The following is a 20691-nucleotide window of genomic DNA, read 5'->3' as shown; positions in this document are numbered from 1 at the left end:
AAAAGTACTAAGAAAATAGTTTATTTTGCACAAAGCAAACTTTGACATGTGAGTAATCATGTTTGGATACTGCATGCTGTCTACATTTGTTCATTTAAAGTATTTGGTAAGCAAATAAACAAGTTAACACTTAAGCTACACCTGAATGAATCCACAATTGAAAACAGCCTTTTTGTTTTAACTTTTTCTCTATCCACACTGAAATGTTAGAAAACATTAAATTTGCCTTACTGTGAATGCGGAAAAGCGTACAAATGGAACAGATGATACTTTTTCATGCAGTTCTTCTAGTAAGATCATTTCATTTACCAAAATCTTTTTTTTTTTTTTTGTAGAACAAGACAATATAGGACATATAGAAAAATAGGAGAAAACAGTGCTGTAAATATGAAGCAAGTCTGAAAATAAAACAAAAAATTTGCCAGAACAAAAGCACAAACATTGAAGTTAAATTCTGATGTATTTATGTGAGGTGTAAGATTGTAATGTATAAGTTGTACACCTTTATGTCTTGTTTATATATAAAGTTTTTTTAAGGTAATACGGAGGAAAGTGAGGAATAATTTAATTCTTTAAGGTTAAGGTGATGAGTTGGCTTCAGTTGGGGCTCAGGTTGTTGTTCTGTGGTGTTTCCCATACATTGATCTATTTGTGCCGACTCACCACAATATGAAAAACTGACAAAAACAAATAGATTTTCAAAAAGGCTTTAACTGTTGAACAAACATGAACACTATGTTTAAAAATCAATGTTTTATATTACTGTATCTCTGAAGGAAACGTTTAGAAGGGTCAGAACCTTCTGCAGAACATTTTCAATGTAATTTTCATTTTGTCTGCATGTAATGCCTGATAAAGATACCAGTCTCAGATGGAACATGTGAGTTCTCTCAATCTGAGAGCCAAGAAATCTGTGCGCAGTCATATCAGGTTATTAGGCCTTTTTTGCCTCCCTGGCAGTGCTCCCCTCACTCTCAAGGGTCTCCTATCCGCGTCTGGGTCCCCCTCTCATCTCTGAGAGTTAAGTCCTCTTACCATACCAGGTGTATTAGGCCCTTCCTAACTGGCCTCCCTGATGACCGCCTCTGTCCCAAAATGTTTTGTTTCATCATGTTGTTAGGCCCTCTTTGCCCCTCCCTGTTAGGGAGAGTCAAGGGAGACTCAAGAGTGCTTTCTAAATGGCCTATATGTCAAAATTAGTACAGTGGGGGAAAATATTTCTTTGATCCCCTGCTGATTTTGCATGTTTGCCCACTGACAAAGAAATGATCTGTCTGTAATTTTAATGGTAGGTTTATTTGAATGGTGAGAGACAGAATAACAACAAAAAATTCAGAAAAACACATTTCAAGAAAGTTATACATTAGGGTTGGCACGGTACATGAAAAAAATGTTCGGTTCGCTCGTCTCGGAGCGTGTGTGCGTCACATGGTTCAACACATACGCAATGTAGCCTCGTGCACGTAGAGAGTGTCCTTTTTGCGCGAAATAAGAGATGTGTGTGAACATATAGACAGTAAAAGTGGAGTGCTGCAGGTTATGTCACGTGTAGAAATGGCAAGTGGGAGAGATAAGGAAGGCTGCCCCGGAGTTGGAGGATGCGCCAGCGTCGTATAAGGGGCCGTTCACATGTAGCGTCTTTTGCACGCTCAAGTTCGTTATTTCAAATGTGGACGCGCGGTTTCCAGGCGCATCTGCGCCGCATCGAGATAAAAACATCGCAACTTTTCAGAATTCTGCAAGTGCACCGCAGGTCCTATGACATGAAACCAACCAATCATTTGTTTAAAAGACAGAGCTTAAAGATTTCCTCTCTTTTTCTTTTAAAAGATAAGAGCTACACTGAAGTTGGCTCTTTGATAAATGCAAGTTAATTCTTCAGTTCAATCTTTATGTGCAAAAAAGGCACACAAATTCCTGTAGAGATAGCAATACCCATTCTGCTGTTATTGCCAAATAAATTAAAAACATGTCATCAATGTCTTCTCTCTTGCTGTATCAAAATCTCTCCTAGCTTTCCTCAGAGATGGTCCCAATAATGTGCTTAAAGGAGAACTCCGGTGTGATTTTGACCTAAAGTGTATTGAATCATGATACCGAGTGTGAACGTACCTTGCATATCTCATCTCGGTTTGTGTCCAGCTGTCCGAAATCTGGGGTCAGTTAGCCGATGCTCACAACAGGTTGTCAATGGGAGTCCATAGGGCATCGAAGAAGCCATGTAAATAAATCACTGTTTACGCCATTTACGAGGCACAAAGTAGCTCCACACTTCATTGGTAGACTTCCAAGGGCCCTGACATTTAAAACGAGACATTGAGAACTCAGAAAAAGCACCGGTAGTTTATTTACAAGTAGATTTATACAGACAGTACCTGGAAGACAAAATCTGGTCGCCGCCATCCTGAACTTAGTCACGATAAGTCGAGTGTCGAGCACCAAGGAATTTATCAGGTTATCAACTTATCAGGTTGTAGTTTCCTTCGTGCTCGACACCCGACTTATCGTGACTACATTTAAGATGGCGGCGACCGGATTTTGTCTTCCAGGTACTGTCTGTATAAATCTTCTTGTAAATAAACTACCGGTGCTTTTTCTGAGTTCTCAATGTCTCGTTTTAAATGTCAGGGCCCTTGGAAGTCTACCAATGAAGTGTGGAGCTACTTTGTGCCTCGTAAATGGCGTAAAACAGTGATTTATTTACATGGCTTCTTCGATGCCCTATTGACTCCCATTGACAACCTGTTGTGAGCATCGACTAACTGACCCCAGATTTCGGACTGCAGTGGACAAGACGAGATGAGATATGCAAGGTACGTTCACACTCGGTATCATGATTCAATACACTTTAGGTCAAAATCACACCGGAGTTCTCCTTTAAAGTCAAGTCAAATTTAGTTTATGCATGATTACATGATATAACTTTTTTAATAATGTCTCCTAAATTGTGGATTATTTAAGCTGTATTTCATATGCTGATGTACATTTCTGGTAGGGATGAGCGAGTACAGCATTATCTGTATCTGTATCTGTTAACCATATGAATTATCTGTATCTGTACTCGGAGTGGGCGGGGCCTAACCCGGAAGTGGGTGGGATTAAACCTGGAAGTGGGTCATGTTGTCTTGAAATGGGCGGGGCTTTAACCGGTATGTTATTTTAAGCATGCAATTGAAATGGGTTGATCAGAAATTGTTATATTTATTGCTGATTAGAAAACTATTTACATGACAGCAATCAGCATTGAGCTTCAGATCAGTGGTTTTGATCATGATAAACAAACTATATACAGAACAAGTTTTGCAACAATAAATACAACACATGCGGTTGCAATTATTAAGTAAAATGTAATGAACGAGTTTTCATTTCAATATAACTTTCTTTTTTTAAGCTTGAGCAGTGTGATTTTTTATTTATTTATTTATTTTCCCACACCAGGTATGTGTGTGTTTGTGTGTGTGTGTGTGTAACTAACCCTCTGGGGTCTGAGGGTGTTTTGGGGCCCTGAAGAAGTTTTGACATGCCCTGACATTTATGCTTTTTTCAGTATCTTAAAAACATATGAATGGCCTAAATCTTATTACATTGTAATCAGCACATATTGGGCTACAACAATATGTAAGCAACATGAATACATGTTTGTGTTTTTGAGAAAACAACGTTTATGCGTGCTTAGTGAAAAACTAAATTTTTGAAGTCACTGAAATAAAGTCATGAAACACATACATAATATTTGTTCACATGACTTTTGAGAACTTGATGTGTTAGGCTAGAGTTTTTTTCTATCAAATGATGTGAAAGTCATCTTATTCACATACACAAAACAGTATATTGATTTAAATTTTTTAAGACACCTTTTGTTTAGAATGACTGTATGCGATGAAGGCGTGAATGATCATGAATAATGCTGTGATTCACACCTGAGAAGACAAAGACCTGCATAATGAGCCGCATAATTAGTTATTCAGTCAGATGTTTGAGGGAACAAAAGAATGAATGAAGGAGGAATATAAGGACAACATATGTTTGTAGCTTATTTTGAATAGGTTTATTTATCAGGCAAAATAACTTGAGATTCACTTGTGAACTTCTTTAACATCTGAAGGTACACTAAATGTTTGCACATTCTGTCACAGTAATAACTAACAAGAAGGCTAATAAGAGAAAAAAAAAAACGTACTCGTGTAAATATCTCCTCTGCTGGATCGCGCTGTTTCTCACATAATGTTAATCTTCTGAAGTGTTTTATTCCTGACAGCGTCGTCTTCCAGAAAGGACTAACTTGAACGAAGTTTCTCCTTTGTTTACCGTGATGTGGGCGTCTAGTTTTGGCACGGCGCCCTCACGTGGACATTAGAATATAAAAAGCGAACAGCTCGTGGGCGTGATCTAATTAAAAAATAATGAAGCAGACCGGAGAGACTGGACATTGTGTTGGTTACATATTGATTATTTTATCACAGAATATTTGTTTTCGGTAAAACTTACTTCGTTTAAAAGCATACATATCGAGCTTTCTCTAGACATATTGCTCATGTCTCTGTGTTGTGTATTGGCTGAGTTATAGTATATTTTACTGACGCGTTTCTGAATGAAGATCACAGAGATCAACGCGGCAGACAGCACACCCTTTTTGTTTTCTTTATTTTGCAAAATCACAATTTTTTTTTATTTTGTGAGTATATACAATAAAAGTAGACCCTTTACAGATTCGATTGATGTACTGCTTTTATCTGTACAATCAGAAATGACAGAGTAATTGAAGTTCCTTTTGGGAAACTGCCTCAAAACTAGGGGTGGGACGATACAGGTAACTCACGATTCAATTCTGTGGCGATATGTGGCCCACGATATCGATAATATCGCGATTCACGATATCTACGATATTCAATATATTGGAAGAAATTTCATCAACGATATATCACGATATATGTGACTGAAAAAGAAAAAAATACCCATAATAAGGAAATCTTATGCATTTATTAATGCCAACATTTCCAACACTGTGCAAAGAAATATGCATTTGCATAATAACTCACTGCCTCCTGGTCTTAAATGTAAACACTGTACAGCTAGACAGATAAAAGTGCCTGAACATTAAAAAACAACATGAACATTAACTAACATGTGTAAACCATGATACTGAAACGTCAGTAGTAAGTTACTGTAAAGTGCTTTATGTTAACCTGGACAGTGGTCTCATCAATGCATATTCTTCTTGAGGAACACTAACGCCTGTTTCACACACACTCCGTCTGCAGTGTGTATGCAGTCCGTGTGCGTTACGTATGCGATGCAGAAGCAGCACGGACTCGTTTTGCTTTCACACAGGACACGTTTGCAGTCCGTTCCTGATCCGCGGCTGTTTACCACAAACACACCATTTATCCGTTATTTTGATTTCAAATACAAACGTGCTTTTTCAGCATTGTGATACTCTTTTATCACAGTACACTAATACAATTCTAGATATATTCACGTTTAAACTCAACGTATAATAAACAACGTATTATTCAATGCACTTGCACAGCAACCGCGTGCAGTGTGAACGCTCTAATCCGTTAACATGGGTGCGGAAAAAAATACTCAACGCATAAGCACTGCAGACGGAGTATGTGTGAAACAGGCGTAACTGATCAGCATGCTCAACTAGCGGGTGCGTCTTTGATTTGTTTTTCGTTATCTTCCGCCATTCTTCTCACTTCTCTTTTTTTCTGCGCTTCTTCTCTGATGTTGTAAGATAACTTGTGTTCTTCACTGGCCGCTGCTTCCGCCACTTTACGCCTATTTACTCGAACAGCGCCCCCCGCAAACAGAATGGTAGATATTGGGTAGTGACAGTGACACTGACGACGGGTAAATTAATCATTTGTGTTGTAATAAAATATCGATATTGGCCGTTAGTGTATCGATTATTTATTGCGACAGAGAGCACAACAATATATTGCAATATCGATTTTTTTTCCCACCCCTACTCAAAACGCCCCAGGGCGTTTTTCAACCCCAGGGGGTTAATTTGTAATACCACGTTTACCAAAACTCCACTGGTTAAAAAGTAAGTACTACAAACAAACCAAAGTAAAAAACAAACCTGAAGCTGAAGAAGCCCTAAACGTTAACGAAAAAACCCCCGCAAACCTGAGTGACCGAGGGAGAAAAACACAGAGAGAGAGAGAGCGCGCTGTTCTCTTCTCAGTGTTCTGTGTGTGTGTGAGCAGAGCGGGACACAGCAACACAATAAATCTGTATGTGTGAAGGGGAGGGGCGCTGTGACTAGCCTATCACAGAACGCAGACACGGTAAACTACCCAATGAGAATTTTTATTCAATCCGAGCACAGATATATACTCGTATTACTTGTATGATACTCGTACTTGGCAAAAGTGCTTTATCCGTGCCGGATACTCGTTTCAGCCGAGTATCCGGCTCAACTCTAATTTCTGGAGTGTTACAGATTAAAAGAAAAAAATAACAAGAAGAACCGTACAGAACCGAAAACCGTGACCCTAAAACCGAACCGTGGGTTTTGTGAACCGTGCCACCCCTATTATACATTGATATGCATTTTAATGAGCTGCATAACAGAACTAGCCTGGAAAAATCCAGACCCTAATCTATTAAGATTAAGGGTCTGGGATCGAGCAATGAAAACTGCTTAACTCGAGGGGCGGTACCAAGCATGCATTTGAAACTCTAACTGCACGCAATTGGATAACGCCACGACCAATTACAACAATACACGCTTAGCTACCAGCAGAGCTAAATGATGTTTCATTAACAAAGTTCGGGAGAAGCGCGTCAGATGCTTAGCGTAAACATCACAAGTCAATCAGCGCCATAGGTTTAAATACAGCTGACTCACCTCAATTCACTCGATGGTTTATCAGTAAACCTCCACCACCCCATCTCATCACTCCGAGTTCTCGCTACTCCTATTGGGGGGTAACGTACTCTGGGTTCGGGCCACTCCCGAGCTCGGAGCCCTTCACCGGACAGCACGCCAAACATGCACTACTATTCTCCGGCTAATTATATGTAAGCGTGAACTGATAGATTAAACTCTTGCCATATCCAGTCGGCAAAACAGCAAAAACGTCCTTCTTGCAAAGGAACGATTCGAGTTTTCGGTTTTCTGTTCCTCTTTTATATGGAAAGCCAAGTCTAACTCGTTCATTGTAGCGGCCAAAGCCGTTTTAAACAACTTGTTGTTCATCTGTAGCGACAGCGATCTTTCAAAGTTTACTATATGATTGCTAACGTATTTCAGTAACCTGCATCATTGCTCGATGCCAGAGTGTCTTGCAGAGACAATTCAAATTGTGCTCTTCACATGTAGCGCGACGGCAGGGGAATGTAACGTCTAGTCGTTCCCCTTCAGTCGAATCACTTCGATGTTACGTATGGGAACAGGCCATGGAATCCTCGTCATCCCTGATCTTGCACAGGGTTTGTGCAAGGAGGCTCACTGGGGAAAAGGCGTACTTGGGCCCCGGAGGCCAGCTGTGTGCCAGTGCGTCCCTGTCGAGGGGAGCCTCGTTGAGGGAGTGAAGCAATTGGCAGTGGGTGGATTCGCAGGAGGCAAACAGATTTATCTGGGCCTTGCCGAAATGGCTCCAAATCAGCTGGGCTGTCTCGGGGTGGAGTCACCACTCTCCAGGGTGTGTGGACTGCCGTGAGAGCCGATCGGGTGCACGGTTGAGTTCTCCTGGATCTGTGTGAATGGCACGTAGCAGTTTCAGCCACGTTTGACTCCATAGGAGCAGATTGTTCCATCACTAGCTGTCCCAGGTCTAGTTTTAGCTCACCCTCAGTGGCGGTTCAGTTGGCAGTGCTGTCCTCAGCACCCTCATGTCCTACTGAAACATTTGTTGTCGCGGGCACAGTGGCCGGCTCTCGTACCTGGTCAAACAAGCTTGGCTCTGGCTCCATGGCGATCTTCCACGCTGTCGCTCCTGTAGGCGATGGCTCTGATGCAATGGGCTCGGGCTTGTGTCCCACGTGTCGGGGTGGTGACTGGGCTCTGGGTCCGGAGTGGCACTAGTGAGTTTGTCCAGGAAAAAGTCGTTGAATGAGGATCTGTTTCTCGCCAGTGTATACTCTACACATTCGCTCAGGGGCAGTCCTCGGACGACGGCGGTCTGTACGCCATGTTTAAGTTTTGTGTTTAAGCCTCATAGAATGCACAGAGTGCGTCATTGGGTAGCTGGTGGTGTTAGCCAGCATCTGGAACAGTCTTGTGTAGCCCTCGAGCGATCTCTTTCCCTGTTTCAGCATGAGGAGGAATTCTGGACAAAGGAGGGGATCCATGTAGGGGGGAGAAGTGAGAAACAAAAAAGAGGGGAAACACGGCGGTAACTGTTTTGGTCCGGCTATCTGTTATAATGTGTGTAGGAATGTACAATATGAATGTGCAAAGTCTTTAATAAAATCCTCAGGTTGGGTAACAGACAGACAGGATGATTGGAACATACACGGAAACGGTAGGTAACGTTGAAGCCGGACAGAGAAACTCAGAAATCAAACAAACTTACAAAAGGGTGCTAATTAGAATGACAGGTGATGGGAATGATGCAGGAAGAACCAAATATGGGCAATGGGAAAAACCAAAACAAAAAGTCCAAAGGTGTGACAACAACGTTAAAAAGGCAACTTTTTCAATTATCCACTGTTTCAAAAAGCTCAGTTTTCCTTAACATAAATGCTATCTGGATGGATGGAAGGTCAAAACAGAGGCCTTCAAATGGAAACATATTAGTGTGGACTAGGCCTAAAAGTTAGACACATATCAAGGAGCACATATCAAGGCTTAATGTCGAGCTCTGGGGCTGTTTCAAAAAAGATGGTCAGAAAACATTAAAGTCCAAAACGAGACCTGAAATAATTTAACAAATCAATTAGGGTTAAAGTTGTACCATAAATGACCATTTAAGTTAATATAATCTCACTAATTTGACCCAGGTTTAGTGAGTCGAGAATTTGATATGCACGCTTATTCTTAAAGCAGTTCTTAATGTCAATTATGGATCACATTGATTCTGTTGTGTGTGTGTGCACTTTGATGGATTAAATGCAGAGCACAATTCACCATACTTGGCAGTTGGCACGTTACTTGACTTTCAATTGGTGCAAAAATATTGCCTGTTTTCTTTTAAAGGAAGTTTAATTTTAGTATTTTTATATCATGTTTCCAGAGGTGTAATTATAATATTACTAATGCTTTTGATTGAAATATTTAAAATTGAGTGATTTAATTTTATTTAAATAAGATTTTTTGATAGATTAATGGCCGTTTTCCACCATTTCTCATCCTCTGACAGTCACTTGTGGTGTTTTCCATTCAAAAGCTCAAGTGTAAAAGCCAACTTTTATGATTGGCTAACATAATTGCCCCCTTAATATAACCTCAGAAGGAATTATTGTGTGATTAATATTTCATCTGGTGGTTGAGTGGCCAACTTAATCTCTGTAGGGTACCAGCCTTCCTGAGATCAGGTTTGGACACCCTGGTATAGGATCTAGCATAAATGCATTACATATCTACATGTTAATTGCTTTGTGCCATTAAACTGGGGTTAACTTTTATCTCTTTGTTTTTCACCTTAGACCTTACAGCGCTGAAAGAGGAGAGGGAAGTACTGAATGAACCTGAAGAGAAAGATCAGTTTGAGAATCTTCATGATTTCGTACCTGCAGAAAAATATTTTTGTTCCTTAGAGTCTAAAAAGACTTCTACACAAAGAAGAGCTCAAAAGACAGGAACTATGAGTATTTTCACTTGCTGTCAGTGTGAAAAGAGTTTCAAACAACAAGAATACCTTAAGAGGCACATGAGAATTCACACTGAAGAGAAGCCTTACTCATGCAAACAGTGTGGAAAGAGTTTCAAACAACAAAGACACCTTAAAAGGCACATGGTAATTCACACTGAAGAGAAGCCTTACTCATGCAAACAGTGTGGAAAGAGTTTCAAACTACAAGCAAACCTTAAAAGGCACATAAGAGCTCACACTGGAGAGAAGCCTTACACATGCCAACAGTGTGGAAAGAATTTCACTCGTAAAGGATGCCTTAACATTCACATGATAATTCACACTGAAGAGAAGCCTTACACATGCAAACAGTGTGGCAAGAGTTTCAAACTACAAGGAAACCTTAAAAGGCACATGAGAGTTCACACTGGAGAGAAGCCTTACACATGCCAACAGTGTGGAAAGAGTTTCACTCGTAAAGGATGCCTTAACATTCACATGAGGATTCACACTGGAGAGAAGCCTTACACATGTAAACAGTGTGGAAAGAGTTTCAGTCAACGAGGAAGCCTTGAAAGTCATATAAAAAAGTGCAATAAAGAAAAGCTTTACAGATCCCCTCAGTCTGGTAAGAGTTTCAATGAAATTGGAAACCATAAAGTTCTCCAGAAAATTCACATTACAGGGAGCCTTTTTATCTGCCAACAGTGTGGAAAGAGTTTCATTAATAAAAGATTACTTAACATTCACATGAGAGTTCACACTGGAGAGAAGCCTTACACATGCAAACAATGTGGAAAAAGTTTCAGTCAAAAAGGAACCCTTGACAGGCACATGAAGATTCACAAAAGAGAGAAGTCTAACAGATCCCCTTAGCATGGACATAGTTTCAAACAAATTGTCTAGAACAGACAGTTCCGGTCCTTGATTCTGATTGGTTGAGCCACAATCAAAGCTGTTGTAAATTACTCCACAAACATACACCTCTTTGTTTCTCTGCAACCACATTGTTGCAACCACAATTACAGTTGAGGTCAAAAGTTTACATCCCCCTTTCAGAATCTGCAGAATGTTCCCTTGTCAAAACAATCCTTAAGGATTCCAATAAGAATCCAATACAGGGCTCCTACAATGATATAAATTATAATTCACATTTAAAAGCAATGTCATTTGTCCATGGTACACTTTACAGTGCCAACTAGCTACAGCGGGGAAAATAAGTATTTGACATATCAGCATTTTTATCAGTAAGGGTATTTCTAAGTGGGCTATTGACACAACATTTCCACCAGATGTAGCCATCAAGCCAAATATTGAATTCATACAAAGAAATCAGAACATTTAAGTATACAAGTTGAGTCATAATAAATAAAGTCAAATGACACAGGGAATAAGTATTGAACACACTTTAGTTAATACTTTGTAGAAAAGCCTTTGTTGGTGATTACAGCTTCTAGACGCCTCTTGTATTGAGAGACCAGTCGTCTGCATTGCTCAGGAGTGATTCTGGCCCATTCTTCCACACAAACGCTCTTTAAATCTTGAAGGTTCCTTGGGCCTCTTTTTTGAACTTTGATCTTCAGTTCTCTCCATAGATTTTCTATGGGATTTAGGTCAGGTGATTGACTGGGCCATTCAAGCAACTTGATTTTCTTTCTTTGAAACCACTTCATTGTTTCCTTGGCCTTGTGTTTGGGATCATTGTCTTGCTGAATTGTCCATCCTCTTTTCGTTTTCAGCTTTCTAGTAAATGGCAGCAGATTTTCATCCAGAATGTCCTGGTGCATTTCTCCATTTATCCTGCCTTTAATAATATAAAGTCTGCCAGTACCCCTTGCTGAAATACAGTCCCAAACTATGATGCTTCCATCCCCAAACTTAACTGTTGGTATGGTGTTCCTTGGGTGGTCGGCAGTGCCATGTCGTCTCCAAACATGGTGTGTAGAATGACTGCCAAAAAGTTAAATTTTGCTTTCATCTGACCATACTATAGTCTCCCACTAATCCACAAACTCCTCGGACAGGGATCTTACATGGAGCACCTGATCGTGGCCGGTTTATGGTAAACTGATGCTCTTTCCATTTCTGGATAATGGCTCCCACAGTGCTCACAAGAACATTGAGCATTCTGGAAATGCACCTATAACCATTCCCATCAAAATGCTTGTCAACGATAAGATTACAAAGATCTTGAGAGAGTTCTTTGCTTTTACCCGTCATGAAGTCTTTCCTGTGTGCCTTCTGAGTAATCAGAAGCCTTTATAGGCCATCAATTAGGACTAAAGCAACTGAAATCAATTTGTACTGATAGGGGGCAGGGTTTCTCTCTCAATACTGACAGATTTCAGATGTCATTTTGCACCTTGTTATCTTCATGTGTTCAATACTTATTCCCTGTGTCATTTCACTTTATTTATTATGACTCAACTTGTATAGTTAAATGTTCTGATTTCTTTGTATGAATTCAATATTTGGCTTGATGGCTACAGCTGGTGGAAATGGTGTCAATAGCCCACTTAAAAATATCCTTACTGATAAAAATGCTGATGTGTCAATTGCTTATTTTCCCGCTGTATATTGTGTTGGACTTAGCTTAATGCATAAATGTGCAAGGAATAATATGGAATATGGACAGAGTGTTTGCTCTGTCTACAATGTAAGAGCTTCACATTTGTATATCATTAATTGAAGAGTGATCTCACTGGAAGATTTAATTTGTGCACATCAGTTACATGCTCACTTCTACCACCAACATTGGCAGCTTTGTGGAAGGCTGTAATAATCATATTTTGGAACCATTCCTAGAGGATTGTATTAGGAATTGTCTTATAGAATTGTCTTAGAGGACAAGCCATAAATATGCTGTATGATCATTTCTACAGGAGGAATTCTACTTATTTATTGCATCTATTACTAACCAATTGTTTTTGCAGTTTACTTTGTAGCGTAGTCACATAAGGGGAAGTTTATTTATAGGATTGCTTGCTTTTTTTAAAAAATTGCTTTTATTTATAGGATTGCTTGTTTGACCCAGAACTTTAATATCGTGAAATTCTGCTTGCGCTCCGTCGTCACGTGACGTTGCGTCATCTAGGCGGGAGTTGTTTCGCATTTATTTATATGGACCCGGCGTTCATGAGAGGCATCTCTCAAAAAGTTTGGAAACAGTACCTGCTGATTGATCCTGTGGATTACTTCTTTTGTTGGTTGTTTTTTTTTCTCCCCCTTGGACTGAGTCTTCTTGTGGAGTATACTTTTTTTGTTTTGGGATACTTACCTTCAAGGACATTTAAACAGCCAGCGCTTTTTGGATTTGCGCTCTCTGAAGATAAAAGACTACTGGTGAGACTGATCTGAACTCTTGTATATACTGTACAGTTGGGACGCTGAGAGACTATACACATACACACACACACACACACACACACACACACACACACACACACACACACACACACACACACCATTGTATTGCACTGCTTCAACGTGCTCTGACACTTTGTAATTATTACTTGTATAATACACTTTGTTTGGAAACAGTGGCTGTCTGTGAGTTTATTATGTTCATACATTTATTCATAAAAAATCTCCCATTCCAAATAGTGTTAATTCCATGCTCTGTGGGGAATTGTAACAACTTAAACTCACCTAGTGAGTTTAGTGCAAAAAATTTAAGAAACTAATAAGACAAATCAACAAATTTTCTGTTTTAATTTCAATAGTCTTTTAATTTAGTCTTTCTTTCAAGTTCACTCTTACAGATAATAAACTGAGCGAAAGGTTAGGCGTATCTGGCGTGCTGTCCGGGAGAGGGCTCCGAGCTCTGCATTTAACCTGAACCCCCCCCTCTCCCCCCTGGGCTAAAGGTGAGGAGATGGGGTGGTGGAATGGTGCTGAAAAACTTGAGAGGAAGAAGGAAGGGCTGCTTTGATTATTTATAGGTATTCTTTCTCATACTGATTGGATAAGGGAGTGTGATAACTGATGATGAATTTTCCATGTTAATTATTCGTGCAAGCTCCTCCCAGAAGTTGTTAATGAAACATCACTTCATGAGTTCACTCTTACAAATAATAAACTGAGCGAAAGTTTAGGCGTATCTGGCGTGCTGTCTGGGAGAGGGCTCAGAGTTCGGTATTAATTCCTGAGCCCGGGGCACTTCCCTTGCCCAGGGGAGGGGTCTGAGTTCGGTATTTGACTCGAACCCTATAAACGCTCCCTCAAAAGCCTAATAATCGCAAGACAGCAGCCAGATGACCCCCAAAAATTGCCTAGCTTGAGCTGAAGGGATGCTGGACGTTGGTTGTAATAGTGGCCATGTACAAAAATACAGGAGGAGCTCCTGTAGGCACTGCTGTGATAGAATATAGAAGAAGGCTCCTGCGGGAGCAGAACTATTGTGGCAGTTGGGAATTATGAATGAGGCTCCTGCGAGAGCTGAGACTGCTGCGGCAGTGGGGAACTATGGATAAGGCTCCTGCGGAAGCAGGCACTGATGTGGTAGTCTGAGGGGAAAAAGGCTAGAGGCTCTTGCGGGAGCAGGTACTGCTGCGGCAGTGGGGACCTATAAAAGGCACCCGCGGAAGCGAAAATCTATTGCGGCTGTGGGGAAAGAAGAGGGTTTTGGGCATGAACTGAGGGGGGATGCGGGGTGAGGTAGTTGAAATGGGGTCAAGGGAGGCTGATGTGGGGGTTCTAGGGATGGATTGTGCTAAATAGATTAACTGATTAGGGTTTGGTGGGCTTCCTTGATGTGGGAATGGTCTGATCGGATGCAGCTCTTAAAACCAGCGACCGAGTGTTTGGTTTGATGTTGATGCTGCTGTTGTTCCTGCACCTATTCGAAATGAATGGCTGGAGAAATTATTGGCTGGGGTGCCGGATAGGAGAAGAACAGACTTATGATGCTTTTGAAACCAGAATCGTGAAGTTGGGCGGTTAAGGTCGTCTGTACAAAGGGGATCAGATGGCTTTTTGGATTGGGATTTCCTGTGCTGAAGGAAGGCAAGGAGGGTTTGAAATGGTTGAATGTGCGATTGTAGGCTAAAAATACAGATGAAGTGGCCTTTCTTTCATTGGTCTGATTTGCTTTGAGGTAGGAGATGGCTTCAGTGTCTAGCACTATTGGATCAGAAATGGTTGAGTGGATGTTTGGGTCAAAGTTATATTTGATAGCGATTTCAGAGTTTCTAAGGAAACCAAAGGAGGGCAGGATAAACATGGCTTCTAGGGTACGGGCGGTGTAGATGGACTGGTAGCCTATACGGAGGGTGGAGAAGCATTTGGTGTAATTTTTACGTTTATAGGTTGGCGGGTTTCTGAGCGAGTGGGATGGCTTTTTTTTGGATGTCTTTGAGTAGGGATGTCTGGGAATTGGTTAAATTGGGTGAAAGTGAGCCATACAGAAGTTTATGGAAAAAATTGGATCCCACTTTGGTACCCTTTGATTGAACTGATTTGGAGGTTTTTGATGATGTTGAGGTAAAATCAAAGCGTAGTTGAGTGCACAAAAAAAACTTTAAATACAAGGAAGTACATTTATTTGTGCTAAATAAAATTGTAAAACTGATACACTATAAGAACACTAGTTAAAAGTATACTTTGTTTTGGATTTGGATAATAATACTGCTATTTACCTGTTTCAAATTTATGTTATCTGCTTATTTTAAGGTGATGCCAGATGCTTTGAGATAAGAATGCTTGCAATTGCAAAGTTTGCTTTGTTAGGATGAGTAAGAAACAATTGTGTAAAGACATGCTGTTGAGTTATTACTATGTAATCAACCACAAAGGTTAACAAGAGGGTACACAGGGGTGAAGAGAGCATGTTGCTACCCCAAGCAGAGTTGAAGCAGGTGAAAACCTTGAAGAGGAAACAGAAGAGTGCCAGATGCAGACAGCAATGTAAGAGACAAAGGAAAGACCACTGTCTCATTAAGAATGAGTTGCAGAGACTGCATTAAGCGTAGAGGAGACCGGATACCCTCACAAGGGACGCTTAACAGCATCTCCAAAATTGCTGTTGAAAAGTTTGATTATATAATGAATAGCTAAGCTGATTTTATTTTTGCATTTAACTGCTTTGTATTGTAACCAAAGAATAATAGTTTTATTGTTACTAGTGCCTCTCGTTAGATTTTACTTATAACTATAATATAAACCTCAAGCAAGAACAACCACAAGGAGGGTCTTCTACATCATTCCTGAAGGACTGCAACCTGCGGGCAGGTGAGTACCTTTTGGTTTAGGCTAGATTTGACTATCCTTTCCCTTCCTGAATAATCATAGGGTTAAAGGTGTAAAATAAAAAGACGCACCATATTTACAACTTTTACTTTAGTACTACTTTAGTGCAATTGTGAAAGTATACTAAATACAACTGATGCTTAACCCTTGAGGTATTTTTTTTTTTACCCCAAATGACTTTTGCTAAAAAAAAAAAAAAGTTATCTTTGTCATGTAAAATTGTCAACACTTTCTAGATCTACAAATATATATATATTTTTTTTATGAAAGCATGATTTTATTTTGGTGTTAAAAAAAAAAAAAAAAAAGTCACTTGTGGTCTCTGGAGACCCCACTTAGAAAATGCACAATATTCAAAATTCATGCACTCAAAATCAGAAACAACGCAGAACACAGACAGAAATAAAGTGGCACACAATGAGATGTCTTTTGTTTGCATTTGTAAGTGGCTACCATCTGCAATATTACAAACACAGACAAAAACACACATTTATTTCTTCTGCTGTCTGCTTGCAAAATAAATGTGCCTCTCACTTTATAACCATTATTCACATTTCAGTAAAAATAGAAAATGCAATAAATAAATGAATGCCTTATCCATGTTGTCCACTCCTTTTGTTATAATCCAAGATCATCTGTGGCTTTTTGTCACCTATGCTGCTTACTGTGGCCTTCCTGTGCAGGACAAGAAAAGAAGTGACTGTGTCTCTGTAAAGGCAAACACTGACAAAGAGCGAACTCTGTACTTTGTTGCAAGCAGGGCATGTGGGAGTTCTGGCTTATTTCATCTAATTGTTTTGACCATTGTAAGCATCCTCTTTAGCTGCTCCTGGGAAAGGGCACCACATTCAACTGCAAGTCGTCTGAAACATTGATGTCCTCTGTAGTGCGTCAGGCAGTGTGGTACAGCGAATAAGTATGCATTGTCATCTGGCACACCATATTCCTTTCTCTTCGCAATCATTAGATTAAGCGCTGAAAATAGTTGCAGAGCTTTAAAAAGGGCATATTTAAAGGGCATTAAAAAGCATTAAATAAAAAGTCATTAAATTGATTTTGTGAAAATTAAGGCCTTAAATGGCATTAAAAAAGCATTCAATTGTTTTATACGGGCATTAAAACTTTAGATAGTGTTGAAGAAACAAATATTACCAATTTATCTTAAATATAGCCTGTATAATTAATCACTTTGATTCACTGTCGCAAAGTATGATAAACACGGAACAAGTTTGGTAATTGCTTCTGGCCGGTCCAAAATTTTGTGACACAGACTTTTTAAGAGCGGCCGACTGTGATGTGGAGGGGAAAAAAATAAAGCAGAAAAATGGGAAAGTGCAAATTCCAGAAAACGTGGCTGGAGGATGAACAATTTAGGTTGCAGCCTGTTGAAGGTCAAAATGGAGAAGAATTTTGTAACGTTTGTAAAAGGGTTAAGTTGGGTTATAATATACACGGATGCATTCACAGGCGTGTTTGTTATTGGTTGCATATGGTATTAAAATGGTAGAAATGGCATTAAAAGACATTAAATAAGATTTGAAAATCCTGCAGAAACCCTGGTTTAGATGCGTCATGGCCATGTTTGCTGTAAAGAGACCCCACATACCTAACAAATAAACATCGTTGCGAACAACATCTGAAATCTCGTCGTCATGCATACGACATAACATTTTAAGCACGCCAACTTCAGTGCTAGGACACGCATATTTGACCAGTGCTGCAAGTCCAAGAACTCGCTTTCTGCCATGATGTTCACCTTACTCTGGTTTGGGGGAGCACCGCTTCATGTGTCTCCACAACTTAGGCCATAAAAACATCCCCTTGCAGTGGACATAGTATTCATATTTTTTATAGTTGCCTTTAGCCTTTCGCTTGACTTTGAGTGAACCAGATCCATTCTTTACAACCTCACTGTTGTGCATGAAGTTTCTCCTATTCCAAAGTTTCTTTAGCAAATCCTTGCTAGTTTTTGTCCTGACTAAGAGCCTTTGCAATGTCACTGTCCTCCTTAATATGTGATCGGAAGTGTCGTGCTATTGTGAACTTGTGAAAGAAAGACTAAATTAAATATGTGTTTCTTTGTATATGTAAAATTTACTAACAATTTCCAAATTAAAAAAAGAAAAAAACAATTCTACAATTGGACCCCAAAATTACTTAATGCATAGTTCACTTAAAAATAAAAATTCTATCATCGTTACTGGCTTGTCATTTACTCACCCTCAAGTGGTTTCAAACCTATTTGAATATCTCTGTTTTGCTATACACAATATTTTTTATAATGTTTGTACAGTCTGAACAATTCTAGGGCAGTGTTGACTTCCAATTTATGGGAAGTCAGTGATGCCCTAGAACTGGTTGCATTCAGTCTTCTAAATACCTCTGTGTTCAGCAGAACAAATGACAATATTAATTGTTAAATTAAATAGCTCAACCCAGGTAAAAAAAAGTGCACTAAAATACACTTTCAGTAATGTACTAAAAGTGCTCTATTTTCGCACACTCATTTTGTACTTATTGTACTAAAATATAGTATTAAGTGCATGTTAAGATAAACTTAATACCATCTAAGTGTACTCAACTGTGCTATTTTGAGACACCCTGAAATTAATTTTAAATGTGCTTTGAACATACTATATCTGTATTTAAAAAAATATACTTAGTTACAACTAGAAATACACTTGAACCGTACTTTTAAACATTTAGGGTAACACTTTACAATAAGGTTCCTTAGTTAACATTAGTTAATCACATTAGTTAACATGAACTAATAATGAACTGCACTTATACAGCATTTATTAATCTTTGTTAATGTTAATTTCAGCATTTACTAATACGTTTTTAAAATCTTGTTAACATTAGTTAATGCAGCATGATCTAACATGAACAAACAATGAACAACTGTATTTTCGTTAACTAACGTTTATGAAGATTAGTAAATACAGTAACAAATGTATTGCTCATGGTTAGTTCATGTTAGTTAGTACATTAACTAATGTTTAACTAATGAACCTTATTGTAAAGTGTTACCACATTTGGAAATATATTTATGACTAATTTAAAGTATAATAGTAATATATGAAAAAAATATACAATTCTGAAAAAAGTGTGCTAAATACTGTATTAAAAGTGCTCTATTTTCCCAAACTAATTTTGTATTTAATGTACTAAAAATTAGTATTAAGTACATTTTAAGATAAACTTAATACCATCTAAGTGTACTCAACTGTGCTATTTTGAGACACCATAAAATTAATTTAAAATGTGCTTTTAACATTCTATATCTGTATTTTAAAAAATATATTACAACTAGAAACAGACTTGAACCCTAATTTTAAACATTTATAAATATATTTATGACTAATTTAAAGTATTACAGTAGTATATGAAAATAATATACAAAATGTGAAAAAGCATGCTAAAATACACTTAAGTTCACATTTATGTAATGTATTAAAAGTGCTCTATTTTCGCACACTAATTTTGTACTTAATGTACTAAAAAATAGTATTAAGTATATGTTAGGATAAACTTAAGACCATCTAAGTGTACTCAACTGTGATATTTTGAGACACCATGAAGCTGATCTAAAATGTGCTTTTAACATACTACATCCAAAAATACCTTATGGGAGGGAACAAAAACACAGCAAGGACTGAGAACACAAAAATATCTTAAGATGCAACATTACAGCACATGTATGCAATGCAAAGACACTGCAAGCAGTAACTTTTTTTAAGCATGTAATTTACAAAACAAATGTCAAATGGACTCTCAGAAAATAAACAAGTGCCCTAATAAATCTGTACTTAGTTTTTCTTTTTGGTAACAACATTTTCATTGTTATATTTTCTTCTTATTACAGCTCTCACCTCAGACAGTGAAGTGCCAGGGAACTCTGACATCACTGTGTGTACAACAAAAAGAAAATTACATTACATAATAGGCCCTTTTCACACAACGTCAAGCAACTTCCGTTCTGACTCAAAGCAGTGTATGTTTACTTCCGCCGCCAGCATAACGCTACGCTATGGAGTTTACTCAGTCCCTTCAACACCTGCCAGAAATACATCTGGATGATGTACACCATCTTGCAGACAAATTTTCACTCACCACACGTTCCAAACTTGATAAAGGATACAAATTCTTCATTGAGCAGTACCTGTTTGCATATGAAGGTAAGCATTTTGTATGGTCCCGCCCAACTTAACGTTACGTTAGCGGAGGAGTTAGGACAACGGTAGCTGCTAGTTGTTAGCTTTCTCTTCTGCAGTGAAAGTCCATATTCTTGATTAATTTACTGTAATACAGACCTGCAAACTCTTGTTGCAATCATGTTTATTACTGATATTATTACTTTGCTATAGATTGTGTATTGTTAGATAAAAGTCAGTAACACATTCATGGTTAATGTTGTGCCCTTTCACTAAAACATTGCATTGGAATAGTTTCGAATGTAGTTGTCGATGAGGTGACAGTGAAAGGGCGCTGTCACAGGTCCATGAGGAAAAATGAGGAGGCTCATCATCTTCAGGTTTTTCTGATTTTCATGTTCTGCTGCGGTTGCAGACTTTGCAGTATCCCACAAAGTTCCATTGTGGTTCAGTGTGTTTCTCAGCCTGGTGTCAGTGAGTGTGTGGCGCCAAACTCTAGATGACAATCTTACATTTAAAAACAGAAGAGGGTTGTTAGGGGA

The 20691-nt window shown here is 38.9% G+C and overlaps 1 protein-coding gene across 1 annotated transcript in view; it reads left to right on the top strand.

The window, feature by feature from the left end:
* The window catches only part of LOC141339661 (uncharacterized), a 353139-nt gene that overhangs the window by 306325 nt on the left and 26123 nt on the right, over positions 1–20691 (top strand). The window contains 1 exon segment of the mRNA XM_073844972.1: positions 9824–10339. Coding sequence (XP_073701073.1) covers positions 9824–10339 — 516 coding nt within the window.

The sequence above is a fragment of the Garra rufa genome, chromosome 1 (genome assembly GCF_049309525.1).
Source record: "Garra rufa chromosome 1, GarRuf1.0, whole genome shotgun sequence".
Taxonomy (NCBI): Eukaryota; Metazoa; Chordata; class Actinopteri; order Cypriniformes; family Cyprinidae; genus Garra; species Garra rufa.
The sequence above is the reverse complement of the archived record's forward strand: the minus strand, read 5'-3'. Positions and strand labels throughout refer to the sequence as shown.